Source organism: Carlito syrichta, unplaced genomic scaffold (assembly GCF_000164805.1).
Source record: "Carlito syrichta isolate Samal-C Ts95f unplaced genomic scaffold, Tarsius_syrichta-2.0.1 Scaffold72521, whole genome shotgun sequence".
NCBI classification, from domain to species: Eukaryota; Metazoa; Chordata; class Mammalia; order Primates; family Tarsiidae; genus Carlito; species Carlito syrichta.
The window spans coordinates 45,337-58,874 of record NW_007016617.1 but is presented as its reverse complement, the minus strand read 5'-3'; the positions used below and the strand labels follow the sequence as shown (position 1 = coordinate 58,874).

General features: G+C 38.6%; 1 protein-coding gene across 1 annotated transcript; it reads right to left on the bottom strand.

Moving 5' to 3' along the window:
* Positions 1-12,272: 12,272 nt before the first annotated feature.
* Positions 12,273-13,202, bottom strand: LOC103254942 (olfactory receptor 1D2; the record flags this gene model as incomplete). Its single annotated transcript, XM_008052922.1, has 1 exon — positions 12,273-13,202. A coding segment is annotated over one exon (930 nt), but the record flags the coding sequence as incomplete, so codon positions are not given.
* Between the last annotated feature and the right edge of the window lie 336 nt (positions 13,203-13,538).

Below are 13,538 nucleotides of genomic sequence, written 5' to 3'. Positions count from 1 at the left end.
AGGGCTTTAGAAAACCAAAGATGCCCAGAGGAATTGATAACTGTGCTTTCTAGTCCTAAAGGTAATTGACTCCTACACTATAGTGTCCATTAAGATCAGCTGTGATGCCTCAAAACAAAAAAGCTGATTTTCTTGCCTTTTCCCTTGAAATACTGGTTCTGTTCAGAGAACCAAGTTCTTTTTTTAGCAAGCATCCAATGATTCTGATCCTATACTTTGAGAAATACTGCTCTGAATGTGTAAGAGTCAGTGGGTTCTGAACACTTATATGATCAGAAGACCTTAGAGATACAAACCCCTAAGTAGTATGGCTTGATGGAGAGGAGAGTGTATGTACAGTGTGTTACAGAAAAATGCTACACACTTGGTGTTCGAACACCGGGGAACCTCCTCTGTTGCTCTCTGGCTGTATGACCATGAGTAGGGCACACAAACTGAGCTTCCTCATCTCACCCATATGGGCTTTCTTGCAGGCTGTGAGAATCACATGCAGCAGGGCATGTAACAGTATGTCCTTGAAAACCACAGAGTGCTGAAAACATTGGAGGTATTGTTATATTATCTTAAACAATTAGTGGTTAGTTTATGAAGACTTTCCAAAGTATGTTTGTGTAAGAGATGGAGAAGACAGAAGATGAGAGAGAGAGAGAGAGAGAGAGAGAGAGAGAGAGAGAGAGAGAGAGAGAGAGAGAGAGAAAGCGAGAGAGAGAATATGAGAATGAGTCTCAGATGGCTAGAACTTACCTACTGCCCTGTGCTGCTCTCAGACTTCACTGGTTCTGACTCCACGTTCCTGTTCCTTCTATATAGGGTGAAAATTCAGTCAGAATATAAAAGACCACAATGCATTGTTTTCTAAATAGGACTTGGTGACTTGTCTTATTGGTCAAAGGTGAGGGGCAGAGGACTTGTTGCTTTGGTCTTCAGTCCCTGCAAAAGAGGAAACAGAATTTACATCTGTTTACGACCTAATGAGGCTCAGGAAATCTGATAACTGATGCTTGGATTCCAGATTCTTGAAGAAAGGGACGCAACAGGGACCATAGCAGGCCTTCTTATTAGCTTTGGAGAGGCCTTGGGGAGGAAATCCCAAGACAGATTCCTGAGATGAACATGGATAATTGCTTCAATGTTAATATCTAGAAGCAAGGGTCCTGGGAAATGAGTCTTATTTACAAGTAGTAAGCCAACTTCTGATTGTATAGCAATTGTAAAATGTACAATAGGAATAAGAGTAAGCCAGAATTAAGTGGACTTCATACATATTGCAACTGGCTTTGAGTTGTCCAAAGTCTGGAAAAATCTAAAGTACTAAGCTTTGATTAGGATGGTTCCAGATTTCTAAGCAAAAGCAATTGAAAAAAATATTCAGAGGAAAATAATGTCACTTTGGACATCAAATTATTTTTCTTAATAATTTTCAAGTACAATATCCAGCACAAACCCAAAGATAAGCAGACACACAAGGAAGGAAGATTTCAATAGTAAGAATCAACACATGATGCATGTAGGGACTCCAGATAGTATAATGATCAGATACAGGTTGAAAAACAATGATGCCAAGAGTAAGAAGCTGGAAGCAACCATGCTGTCCATCAAAAGAGGACTGGATTAAAAAAATGTGGTACATATACATGATGGAATACTACGCAGTCATAAAAAAGAACAAAATCCTGAATTTCGCAGCAACCTGGATGGAACTAGAGTCTATAATACTGAATGACTTCTCACAGAAATAAAGATCTGAGTATCACATGTTCTCACTCATATAGTGGACCTTGAACATCCAACGTAATACCATAAGAAAATGACTGACAGTGGTGGGAAACTATGGCGGGGGAGGGGAAGGGAGATGGGATTAATGGTAGTCAATATCTGTCTGGGGACGGGGAGACACCTCTTATCAACAAGGGAGCCTGAACAAAGCATATTTGTATACGTAACCCTTAACTGTACCCCACAATATCATAATAAAAAATATTGATTATTAAAAACATCTTTTTTTTTAAAAAAAGAAAAACAATGATGCATGTGCTGTTTTAGGAAATAAAATGAAGCCTGAAAATTTTAGGAAATAAAATGAAGCCTGAAAAAGCCAGGGATTTTTACAAATGAAACAGTCAACAGTAACCACCACTCAGTTAAAAACACATTACTGGCCCTCCAGAAGTCACCTTATATTTTCTTCTAGACACTGTTTCTGAATGAATAATCACTATCTTGACTCCTTATAGCATAAATTAGCTATTCATTTTGTACTTTATTTAAGTTGCTCTTACTATTTGTTCTCTTTTGTGTCTACTTTCATTCAATATCATATATATGAGATTTAGTTATATTGTTGTATGTAGTTATATATTGTTCATATTTGTTGCTGTGTGACATTCTATTGTGTGAATATACCATTTACTAAAGCCATACAACCATTGGTGGGCATTAGTAGTTACCAGTTTTTGCCTGTTCTGAATAGTACAGCTGTACATGTCTCTTGAGAATATATACCTGGGTTGGAATTTCTGGAACCTAGAATAGACTTATTTGTAGTAAGAGTGCTAAACAGTTTTTCAAAATACTTGTATTAATTTTCCCTTTCTTCAGTGGTGGGTGAGAATTTTGATTGTTTCACATTTGAACATGATTTGGTATCTTTCTATTCTTTTCATTTAAGCTATTTTGGTGAGTGTGTAGAGGTACTGCTTATGGTTTTACTTTGCATTTCCATAATGAATGATGTAGTTAAGCACCTTTTCATAAGGCATTTATCTATCTATCTCTCATCTATCCATTCTTTTGGTAAAATACTTATTCAAGACTTGTGCTTATTTTTCTATTGAATGAACTGACTTTTTCATGTCGATTTGTAGCTCTTTATATGTTCTGAATGTGAATCCTTTATCAAATGTTTGTAGTTCATGTTCTCAGCCTCTGCTGGCTGTGGTTGGTGCTCTCCTTTTCCTGGGCGCAGACATTGGCAGTGATGCCGTCTAAGTTCAGGGAGAGGCTGTTGCCTATGATCAGAAGCACAGTTTCAGCTCTGGAACTGCTGCTCTTGGAACTCCTCTTCATACAACTGCCTGAGGAAGTTGATCTAATCAGTCAGCCCCAGGCAAGACTGCAGCTCTACTTTGTTTATGTAAGCTTTATCCACAACCTTCTTGATGAGGACAAATTCAATCTCCATCTCTGTAGGCTTGTTGATCTCATCCTCAGTTAATCTTGAAGTCTTCCACCAGTCCCTGCGTATTGCCAAGGTCTACTTCCAGCTTCAGCATCTCTTAGCCCAGTGTGTCCTGCCCAAATGTTGTTAATATAGCTCTGGAAATTGTTTGTGTTCCAGAGGTTGCTCCTGCAGCCTTCTACTGCTGAAGGAGGCTCCTCTTGGTCTCCAGCATCTCTTCTACTGCTCTAGGAACCTCACCTTGTCAATGAAAGAGGCAAATTTGTTGAGGGCTTTGATCTGCTCTTTCTCCTGGGTGCACATGGCCTGGAATGTTGGGATCCACCTCCAGCTTAAGGAGACACAGCAGGTTCTGGTTCACTGTTATGGCTGTGATGTCCCCCATTCCACCAGCTAGAGAATAGCCTCCACTCAAGCCCATGCTGGCTCCTAGGCCACTCTGGAAGCTGCTGCTGCTGTCCACCTGGGTGGGAGAAGCTTTAGGAGCTAATGCAGGCACTGGGTCCACTCATTTAGCAGCAGCTGCTGAAGGCCCAGGGGCCAGAGGTGGACACCTTGTAGGAGTCTGGGTCACCCTGATGGATATGGTGGAGGCTGGAGTGGAGGAAAGTGGATTGAACTGGAAGGAAATTTGAGGAGCAGCTGCTTCAAGGTCAGTGGTGATTTGATATATGTAATCCACTGTAAATGATGACCATAATGAAGCTAATTACTATATCCACCACCACACAGTCACTTTTATTTTTGTAAGAATACACTAGATTAATTCTCTTAACAATTTTTTAGTATGTGATACAATACTATTAACTATGGTCACCATGCTGTTCATTAGGTCTCTAGAGCTTACTCATCTGAAAGCTTGTATTCTTTGAAAAACATTTTCTCAGTTTCTCCATCTCCTGACTCCTAGTGATCACCATTCTATTCTGCTTCTATAAGCTAGACTTTTTCTCCCTTTATCTCAGGGGTTTTAGGAGGTACAAATAGTTTTTGGTCTGGTCTTTAAGTGTAATTACCATTCCCACCTGTGCACACTGTACCCAACAGGCAATTTTTTGTCCCTCCTCCCCTTTCCCCTCCCGCTTCTGAGTCTCTAGTGTCTATTATACCATTCTCAATGTCTTTTCAGATCCTTTGTTTAGCTAGGAGCTAGATTTTTAAAGATTCCACTTACAGGTGAGATTCTGTGTCTGACTTATTTTGCTTAGCATAACATCCTCCAGGATTATCAGTGTTGTCACAAATGGCAGAATTTTTATTTATTTATTTATTTTAGAGTGGAAAATATAGTTTATTTAGAAAGCAAATTAGGGAGAGAGAGAGGAGATTCACCTTCCCAAGGTAGGAAAACATGGCAACTATAGGTCAAAGAGCACAAGGTTTGGCCAGTGCTTACAAAACAATGGCCTCAAATGGCAGAATTTTTAAAGACTGAATAATATTTTATTATATATGTGCATATAAGGCCTAGATGTTTCCTTTTCATAAGTTGGTTTTACACCCTGCAACTTTACTAAATTTGTTAATTGGTTCTAAGAGGTTTTATATGAAGTCTTTAGAGTTTTCTACACATAAGCTAATATGTGCAAACAGAGATAATTTTACTTCTTCCTTTCTGAGTGGGTGTCTTTTATTTTTTCCTCCATAATTTACCTTGTTAGGATTTCCAGTATTATAATATGTTGAATGGAAGTGCCAAGAGTGGGCATCCTTGCATTCTTCAATATCTTAGAAGAAAAGCTTTCTGTTTCTCCCCATTAAGTATGATGCTAGTTGTAAGATTTTTATATATGGTCTTTATTGAGCAGAAGTAAGTTACTTCTATACCTAATTAGTTGAGATTTTTTTCATCATGAAATGGTGTCAAATTTTTCAAATGCCTTTTCTGCATGTGTTGATATGATCACAAAATTTGTCTCTCAATCTGTTAGTATGGTGTGTCATATTGATTGATTTGTATATGTTGAATCATCCTTGCATCCCAGGGATAAATTCCACTTGATCATGTTGCATGATCCTTTATTGTACCGCTGAATTTTTTTGTTCATATTTTATTTATTATTTTAAATTTATGTTCATAAGAAATACTGGCCTGTAATTTTCTTTTCTTGTAGTGTCTTTGTCTGGCTTTGGTATCAGGATCATGCTTGTGTTACTAAATGAGTTTAGAAGTTTTCCCTCTTCTCCTATTTTTTTGGAAGAGTTTAAGAAGTTTTGGTGTTAATTCTTCTATAATTGCTTGGTAGAATTCACCAGTGAAATCATCTTTTCATGGTTTTTTTAAAGGTTTTTTAGTAGAGTCAATTTCCTTATTTGTTATTTTTGTTTAATCTTTCTACTTTTTATTCATTTGGTTTGGTAGATTGTATATTTCTAGAAATTTATTCATTTCTTCTAGGTTGTCCAATTTATTGGCATGAAATTATTCATAATAGTCCTTTCTGATTTTTTAATTTTCATGTCTAAAGGTTGTGATGTCTTCTCTTCTAATTTTATGTAATTGAATCTTCTTTCTTATTTTAAAATTTCTTCTAGCTAAGGATTTGTTAATTTTGCTCATTAAAAAAAACCCCAATCTTTTGGCCATTGCTTTACTAGACTCTGGTGTGGCCATGTGCTCTTTGAGCTATGACTGTTACCATGTTTCCTGTCTTCAGCCCCCTCCCCTACCTTGGGGAGGTGAAACTCCTCATCCTCTCTCTAATTTACTTTCTAAATAAACTATATTTTCTAATCTAAAAAAATAAGATAAAATAAACATTTTCAAAAAATAGTTTTGTCTGTTTTTGCTATTGTTTTTCTATATTGTTTCATTAATTCCTGTGTGTTTTAAATTATTATGTTTTGCCTTCTCATAACTTTGGGCTGGTTTCTTTTTTTGACTCCTTGAGTGTAAAGTTAGGTGTTTTGGAGATATTTCTTCTTTTGCAGTGTAGGAATCTATCACTGAAAACTTCTCTTTCAGTGCTGTTGTTGCTGCAAACACTGTTTTTGTATATTGTGCCTTTATTTTTGTTTCTCTTGAGATTTTTTTCAATTTACTTTTTATTTCTTCTTTGACTCAATAACACATGATCAGGCATGTGTTATTTAATTTTCACATAATTGTGAATTTTCCTTTTGTTATTGACTTTTAGTTTCACTTCTTTATAGTCAGAAAAGATACATGGGATGATTTCAATCTTATTAAGTGGGATGATTTCAATCTAAAGTTTGTTAAGAATTGTTTTGCAACCTAGCAGGTGATCTCTCTTAGAGAATGTTTCATATATGTTTGAGAAGAATGTGTATTCTGTGACTGTTGGGTAGGATGTTTTGTATATGTCTGTTTGGTACATTTGGCCTACAGTGTTGTCCAATTCTGATAGTTCCATATTAATTTTCTGATCAATCCTTATTGAATGTGAGGTATTGAGATCTCCTAATATTATTGTATCACCTCTATGACTCCCTTCTGATCTGTCAATGTTTGCTTTATATATTTAGATGCTCTGATGTTTTATTCCTGTGGAGTTAACCATTTTATCATTATGTAATGGTCTTCTTTGTCTCTTATGATTGTTTCTAAGTTAAGTTTATTTTGTCTAAGTATAGCCACCCCACTCTCTTGGTTACCATTTGAATGGAAGATATTTTTTATCTCTTCACTCTCAGCTCACTTGTGTCCTTAAATGTAAAGCATTTGACTTGTAGACAGCATAGAGTTAGAGCACGCGTTTTTAAAATCCATTCAGTCACTATGTATACTTTTAATTGTGAGTTTAATCTGTTTACAGTTAAAGTAACTATTGATAGGTAGAACTTACTTTTCTCAATTTGTTAATTATGTTTTGTCTGTTTTGTCATTCTTTTGTTCTTCTCTTCTCTTGCTGTATTCCTTTGTGACTTTTTGATTTTTTATAGTGATATATTTTGATTATTTCCTGTTTACTATTTTGATTCTACTACAGTATTTTTCCTTGTGGTTGTCATGAGACTTGCATAAAAGTTCTTATAGTTATAATTTATAGTCTGTTTGAAGCTTATAACAGCTAAACTTCAGTCACATAGAAAAAGTCTCCACACCACATTTATTTTATGTATGTCAAAATTTAAATATTTTTATATTTATTAACAATTTTTTGTAGTTATTGTTATTCTTAAGTAATTGTTTTCTAAATTTTTTTAAATATTCTATCTATATTCTTGTAGATGATTGAACTTTAAGAGGACTATCTGAATTCATTGTCAGTCATTTCATGGGTCTCCATCTCTTTAGGGTCCATTGTTGGATCTGTGCATTTGAAGAGCCACCTCTTTCAGCCTTTACAGGTGTTCTTTGGCAGTGTTAGACCTTCATTCTTGGGTGTGGCCTGTGATTCTGGATGAAGCAACTGTTAATGACACGGAGCACAGAGAACTTGTCATCAGGTTCTCTTGCTTGCTGGGCAAAGGCTGTTGCTTTGAGGTTGGAATGGGGCTGCTGGCTGGTTTCCACTTTAGACTACTGACTGGGATCTTTTTAATCAGACAGAGCTTCTGGCTGGGTGCTGCAATTGCTTCTGGTCAGGCTGGGGCATGAGATGCATTTGCTACTGAGGCAGGACCATTATTTGAGTTCTGCAATTGGGCCAGGCTGCAAGTGGCTGCAAGAGTTACTGCTTAGGATGATCAGGATCAGATGTTATCTTCAGAGAGATGCATGGTTAAGTCTTGCTTTCCTGCCAGGGCAGAGCCTTGGGGTGGACTTTAAGGCTAAGGTGAACTGCTGTATTTTTTCTTCAAATTTTAACTTAGGGGGTAAATGAGCAGGTTAGTTCCATAGGCACATTGTGTGATGGTGATATTTGGGCTTCTGTTGAACCCATCGCCCAGATAGTAAGCATGGTACCCAATAGGAAGTTTTTTGACCCTCAACACCCTTCCCTCCCTTCCTCCATCAGGAGTCCCCAGTGTCTGTTGTTGTCTTCTTTATAACCATGTGTACCCAGTGTGAATCATTGCTTGAATACTTGTGTGGTTCAAGTTTAGCTGCTGTGATTTGCCAAAAAACACTGTGGTGGAAATTCACTCCCTGGATGGGGTCTTAGGGTGAGATTTGAGACTGAATTGAACCCTTGTTTGAATTACTTTGTAGTGTAAGTCTAGCCCTGTACTTTGAAGAAAGTCACTGTGTTTGGTATTCTCCTTTGGTATTGGGGTGGGCTTTGAAGATAAGCTGAGCTGGTACTGTTATTGCCACATCCAACAATAGGCTGTTTCCCTCACAGTCAATCAAATATGAGAGGCAGAAAACTGGGAGAAGGAGTTTTATTTTGATACCATGGTATCAGGGAACACTGTGTATCTACCAAAAACTTGTTCATTTAAGCAGAGATTCCATCCAGTGTTTATAATAAAACATACAGTTACCTATCTTTTTCCCACTATTGGTTAATAATGTTTACGTGTCTTATGACCATTACTCAGTTTTCTTCTTAATCAGTGTTTAGACCCCAGTTAATGATGATGCTTAGATTTCATCAGTCTCACTGATGATGCTTAGATATCATCAGTCTCACCATTGTTCTAAGTTGCAATTACCTTGAACAATTTGGGGCTGTGCACTTTCTAGTTGGTTACAGTTTTTTTTTGCTTATTCCAGGAGTTCCAGCTCACAAGGCTTCATTAAACATTATACATAAAATTAATACAAAAATATGAAAGAAAGCAGTAGTCATACAGAGACTAAGGGAACAGATACATTTCTGAACTTTAAAAAGTTTCAGCAGATCCCATTTCTTATCTAGGTCCAGCGGAGGCTTTTCCAGGGACGTGCAATGTTGTTGCCTGTGTCTCCTGCTTATCAGGGGGTTAAATGAAGATGGTTGTGTTCCCTTCAGTACCAGCAACAGTTATAGCTCCAAGGACAGTGAAGAGGGGGACAAGGAAAAAAGTTCACTTTTAAATTCAAACGGTTTCTACATTTAGTCCAACTCAGTTTACTACACGTTTCTAAGTCTTTTCTAAGTAACTATTTCAATATAATCAAAATGGCCTCTTTTCAGCCTGTAACAGTACCTTTGAATGGGTGCCTCCACTCGCCATAGAACAGAGAATCATCAAAATACGAGCACTGGTAGCTGAGTAATACCTCCATTCTTTGTTTCTATCTTACCACAGGCTGTTAACCGTGCCATTACCCACTGTGTTCCCCATGAGGTGGGATCAGAGTGGGGCTTTCTGAGAGGTGTCTCAGAATGCTAAGGAAACTGAATGTTCATCCTTGGCTCCCTTTTCCCACTGTAGAAACCTTGGGTCCAGGGAAACTCTCTCTTTATGGCATTCTGCCAACTAGGGGGAGGGCAAGGGGCAGCATGGTTAAAGTGAGACCATTTATCTTACCTTTCTAATGCAGTTCTTATTTGGTTATATGATACATGCAGATGCTACAGACTTATTCCCAAAGTTTGGCATTTGTGCCAAGATATTCTTGTTTGTGGACAGCTGCTAGTTGAACTTTCTGTAGGCAGGGGAGGCTGGGACTGCTTACACTGCCATCTTGCTGACATTACTCCCCCAGCCATTATTTTAAAAATAAGTTTTCTGTCCCTGTTTGTTTATTTACTCCTCCTGAAATGTCAATAATATATGTGTTGGTTTATTTGATGGTGTACTGTAAGGCTTACAGACTTTCTTCACTCTTTTTCATTCTATTTAATTTTATACCTTTCACTAGAAAATTTTAAATGACCTATTTTTGAGCAGCTAATTCTTTCTTTTACTTGATTAAGTATGCTGTTGAAGCTCTCTATTGATTTTCTTTCCAGCTTAGTCATTGTATTTCAGCTCCAGAATTATTGTTTGTTTCTTTTTTTGTGGTTTCTGTTTAACTTCGTACTTTATTCATGTATTGATTTCCTGATTTTATTTAATTGTTTATCTGTGTTCTTGTGTAGCTTACCAAGTTTCTTTAAAATGATTATTTGATTTCTTTGTCAGGTAGTTCATGGTTCTCCGTCTCTTTATGGAAAATAATTAAAATTTTACTTTGTTCTTTTGGTGTTGTTATGTTTCCTTGATTTTGTGTGTGTGTGTGTGTGTGTGTGTGTGTGTGTGTGTTCCCTGTATCCTCACATTGCTAACTGCACATTTGGAGAAGAAGTCATCTCTTCCAGTCCTTACAGATTGACTTTGATAAGAAAAGTTTTCCAGCAGTCTGCCCAGCCAGAGATTCTGGGTGGGCCAGTTGGCAGTCTTTGGGCAGGCCAGCCTGGCGCTAGGAGTTGTGAGCAGATAGAACAGATGCTGGGGACCCTGCACAAGTCCACAACTTGGAGCAAGGGGCCAGATGTTAAAATCCACACACTGAGTATCAATACCTCCCAAATATTTTATTATTTTTAGCTATTCCTAGGAGTCAATGTTGATTCTTTCAGTGTTTTCAGTGAGGAATGGCAGGAGTGGTGGTCCTCTTGGGTAGCATCCTGAAAGTCTAGGAAAGTTGAATGCATGTTTTGTTTTCGTATTTCCTCATGGGAGGACTCCCAGGTTGGGGGGGATCTCTCTTTGTGCTACACTGTGCTGGCTTGGGTGAGAGGTAATGCAGGCAAAGTGAAACAGTTTTTCCTACAATTTTCAATACGTTGTTTCTCACTTCTGTGCTCCACTGGGGTGCTGAAAACTCTAGCTTAGATTCTGGAGCTCTCTCAAGGTATTTTCATCTATGCATGGCTGATAAATTAGTCTTTATGTTGGGGAATGAGGGATGGAAACTCCTATTTCACCATCTGGCTGACATTACCCCTTTCACCTCTGTTTTGAATTCTCCTTTATTTGATATTAATATAGTAACATTTCACTTAAAATATTTAGTATTTTCCAAATATGTTTCTACTTTTACTTTCAAGCTTTGTATATTCTCGTGCTTTCAGTGTGTCTCTTTAAATACATTGGTCTTTATTTTGTCTTTTACCAATGTGTTATACATTGTATTTTAATGGATGAGTTAGGTTCATTTATATTTAATGTAGATATATGTACTTCACCCAGTAGACCATGAGCTCTATTATCATGTTTATAAGTCAGTTTGAGGTCCCTCATAGACATTGTCATTCTCAATTAAATGAAATGATGAGCAACCGTATGAATATCAAATCAACTGAACTCTATCTGTCAAAGTCTACATCAAGTGCTGGCTCTGCTGATTCATCTATAAAGGATTGCAGTCGGTTTTAAACCACCACAGCCCAGGGACTAACTTTCTTATCAATTACTATTCCTTTTCCATACATTAAATGTGTGCTGGATAAGATGGGGAGCACCTCTAGGTTATTGTGTGTATCTCAATAAGGCCGGGAATGTGGTCCTGTAGTCAGGCTAGAATTGAAGGACCTTGCCAAATTCTAGTTTCATTGTTAGTATGACTTCATTCATTACTAGTGAGATCTGGGGGACACTGTGTTACACATATGTCTTTTTATTACTATAGATATGTATGCTTATTCTAAGCTTGAGCTATATCCTAATCACTGCTGTATAACGCATAGGATTGATAGGGTTTGTAGGGGGATAGGAGAGGAGGTTGTAGTTAAAAACAGCTCATCATTAAAACCTCACAAACGAAGCACAGAGTTGCACTGGCCCAAAAGTTAACACTGTGCTCTAACAGTGTCCCATTACTAATTGCTTTACTGCCAATACCTGCTTTCCTGAGACCCCATCCCAAAACTATGTGACTGATAACAGTCTGGTACTGTCAGTGTTTGCTTTCCTAAGGCTGCATTTCAGAGACAAGTGTGACTGGATTAGTGCAGACATCTGGACTCCAAGACCATGAGAACAACGTTCAACAACACCGACATCTGCATTTGAAGGCCAGATAACTGATAACTCAAACTCCCAAAACCACTTCTTGGCTCCCAATCCAAAACTCCCCCAAATTCAAAGCCTAATAAGCCAAGTCTGGAGTTTTATAAGTGGCCTACAAGAGAACAAAGGCAGCTGGTTTCTCTCTATAGAGCCAGTCACACCCTCCCCCTTTTTCTTTACTTTAATAAACCCTTTTAGCCACCAGCACTTGTCTCTTCCTTCTCAGTCCCAGTCTCCACTTCAATGCTCTCTTTCCAAATTACCCTCATGTCAGCCTCTGAGAAGGTCTCCTTAGGAGTTTTCCCAGAGCCCCATGCATGTCCTTGTTCCTCAGGCTGTAGATGAAAGGGTTCATCATTGGCGTCACCACAGCATACATCACCGTGGCTACCGAGTCCTTCATGGAGTAGGTATGAAGGGGCTGTAAGTATACCATACAAAGTGTCCCATAAAATAGGGAGACCACAGCCAGATGCGAGGCACAGGTGGAGAATGCTTTGTACTTTTTGGAGGTTGAAGGTATTCTGAGGATGGCTCTGACAATCCATGCGTAGGACATGATCATGAATCCAAAGGGAGTAAGGAAGATAAAAGAGCCTGTGGCAATCAGCGCTGTGTGATTAATCTCTGTGTTGGAACATGCCAGCCTCAGCAGTACGTACACCTCACAAAATATGTAGTGGATTTTCCGTGACTCACAGAAGGTCACTCTGGTCATGAGGAGGGTGTGGATGAGGCCATAAAGGATAGATAGGACCCAACACAAAGCAAGGAATAAGATACAGAGCTTAGGCCTCATGGCTGTGGTGTAGTGGAGAGGGCGGCAGATGGCCACATAGCGGTCATATGCCATCACAGCCAGAATGAGGTTGTCCAGGGCCACCAAGGAGACCAGGAAGTAGAGCTGCGTCAGACACCCTGTGTAGGAGATGGCTTTGTTCTGGGACTGGAGGTTCGCCAGCATCTTGGGGATTGTATTGGTCACAAAGAAGAGGTCAATGAAGGAGAGATTGGCCAGGAAGAAGTACATGGGCGTGTGCAGCCGGGAGTCAGAGCCAATGGCCACAATGATGAGCATGTTGCCCACCACTGTGACCAGGTACATGGTCAGGAACATCCAAAACAGGATCCGCTGTTGCTCAGGACTCTCCGAGATCCCCAGGAGCAGGAACTCTGAGTCCTCACTCTGGTTGCCTCATCCATTCCTTCAACTTTCTGCAACATTAGAGCACCAACAAATATTTATCAAGTGCTCTTAACTGAATAAAAACGTGAAGAAAAGCAAGCACATTTTCCTTATTCTTAGAATTAAGAATACCTTACACTCAATTTTATACTTTTTAAGAATAAACAGCAGTGACAAACAGAGCACGAGAGATCTTTATGCAACTTAATCTTTTCAGTAACTTCAAATTTGGTGTATTCAATGTTATAGGAATAAACCTCATTCTGGCTGTGATGATGTATGTCCGCTATGTGACCATCTGCCACTCTCTCCACTATACCACAGCCATGAATCCTAAGCTCTGTA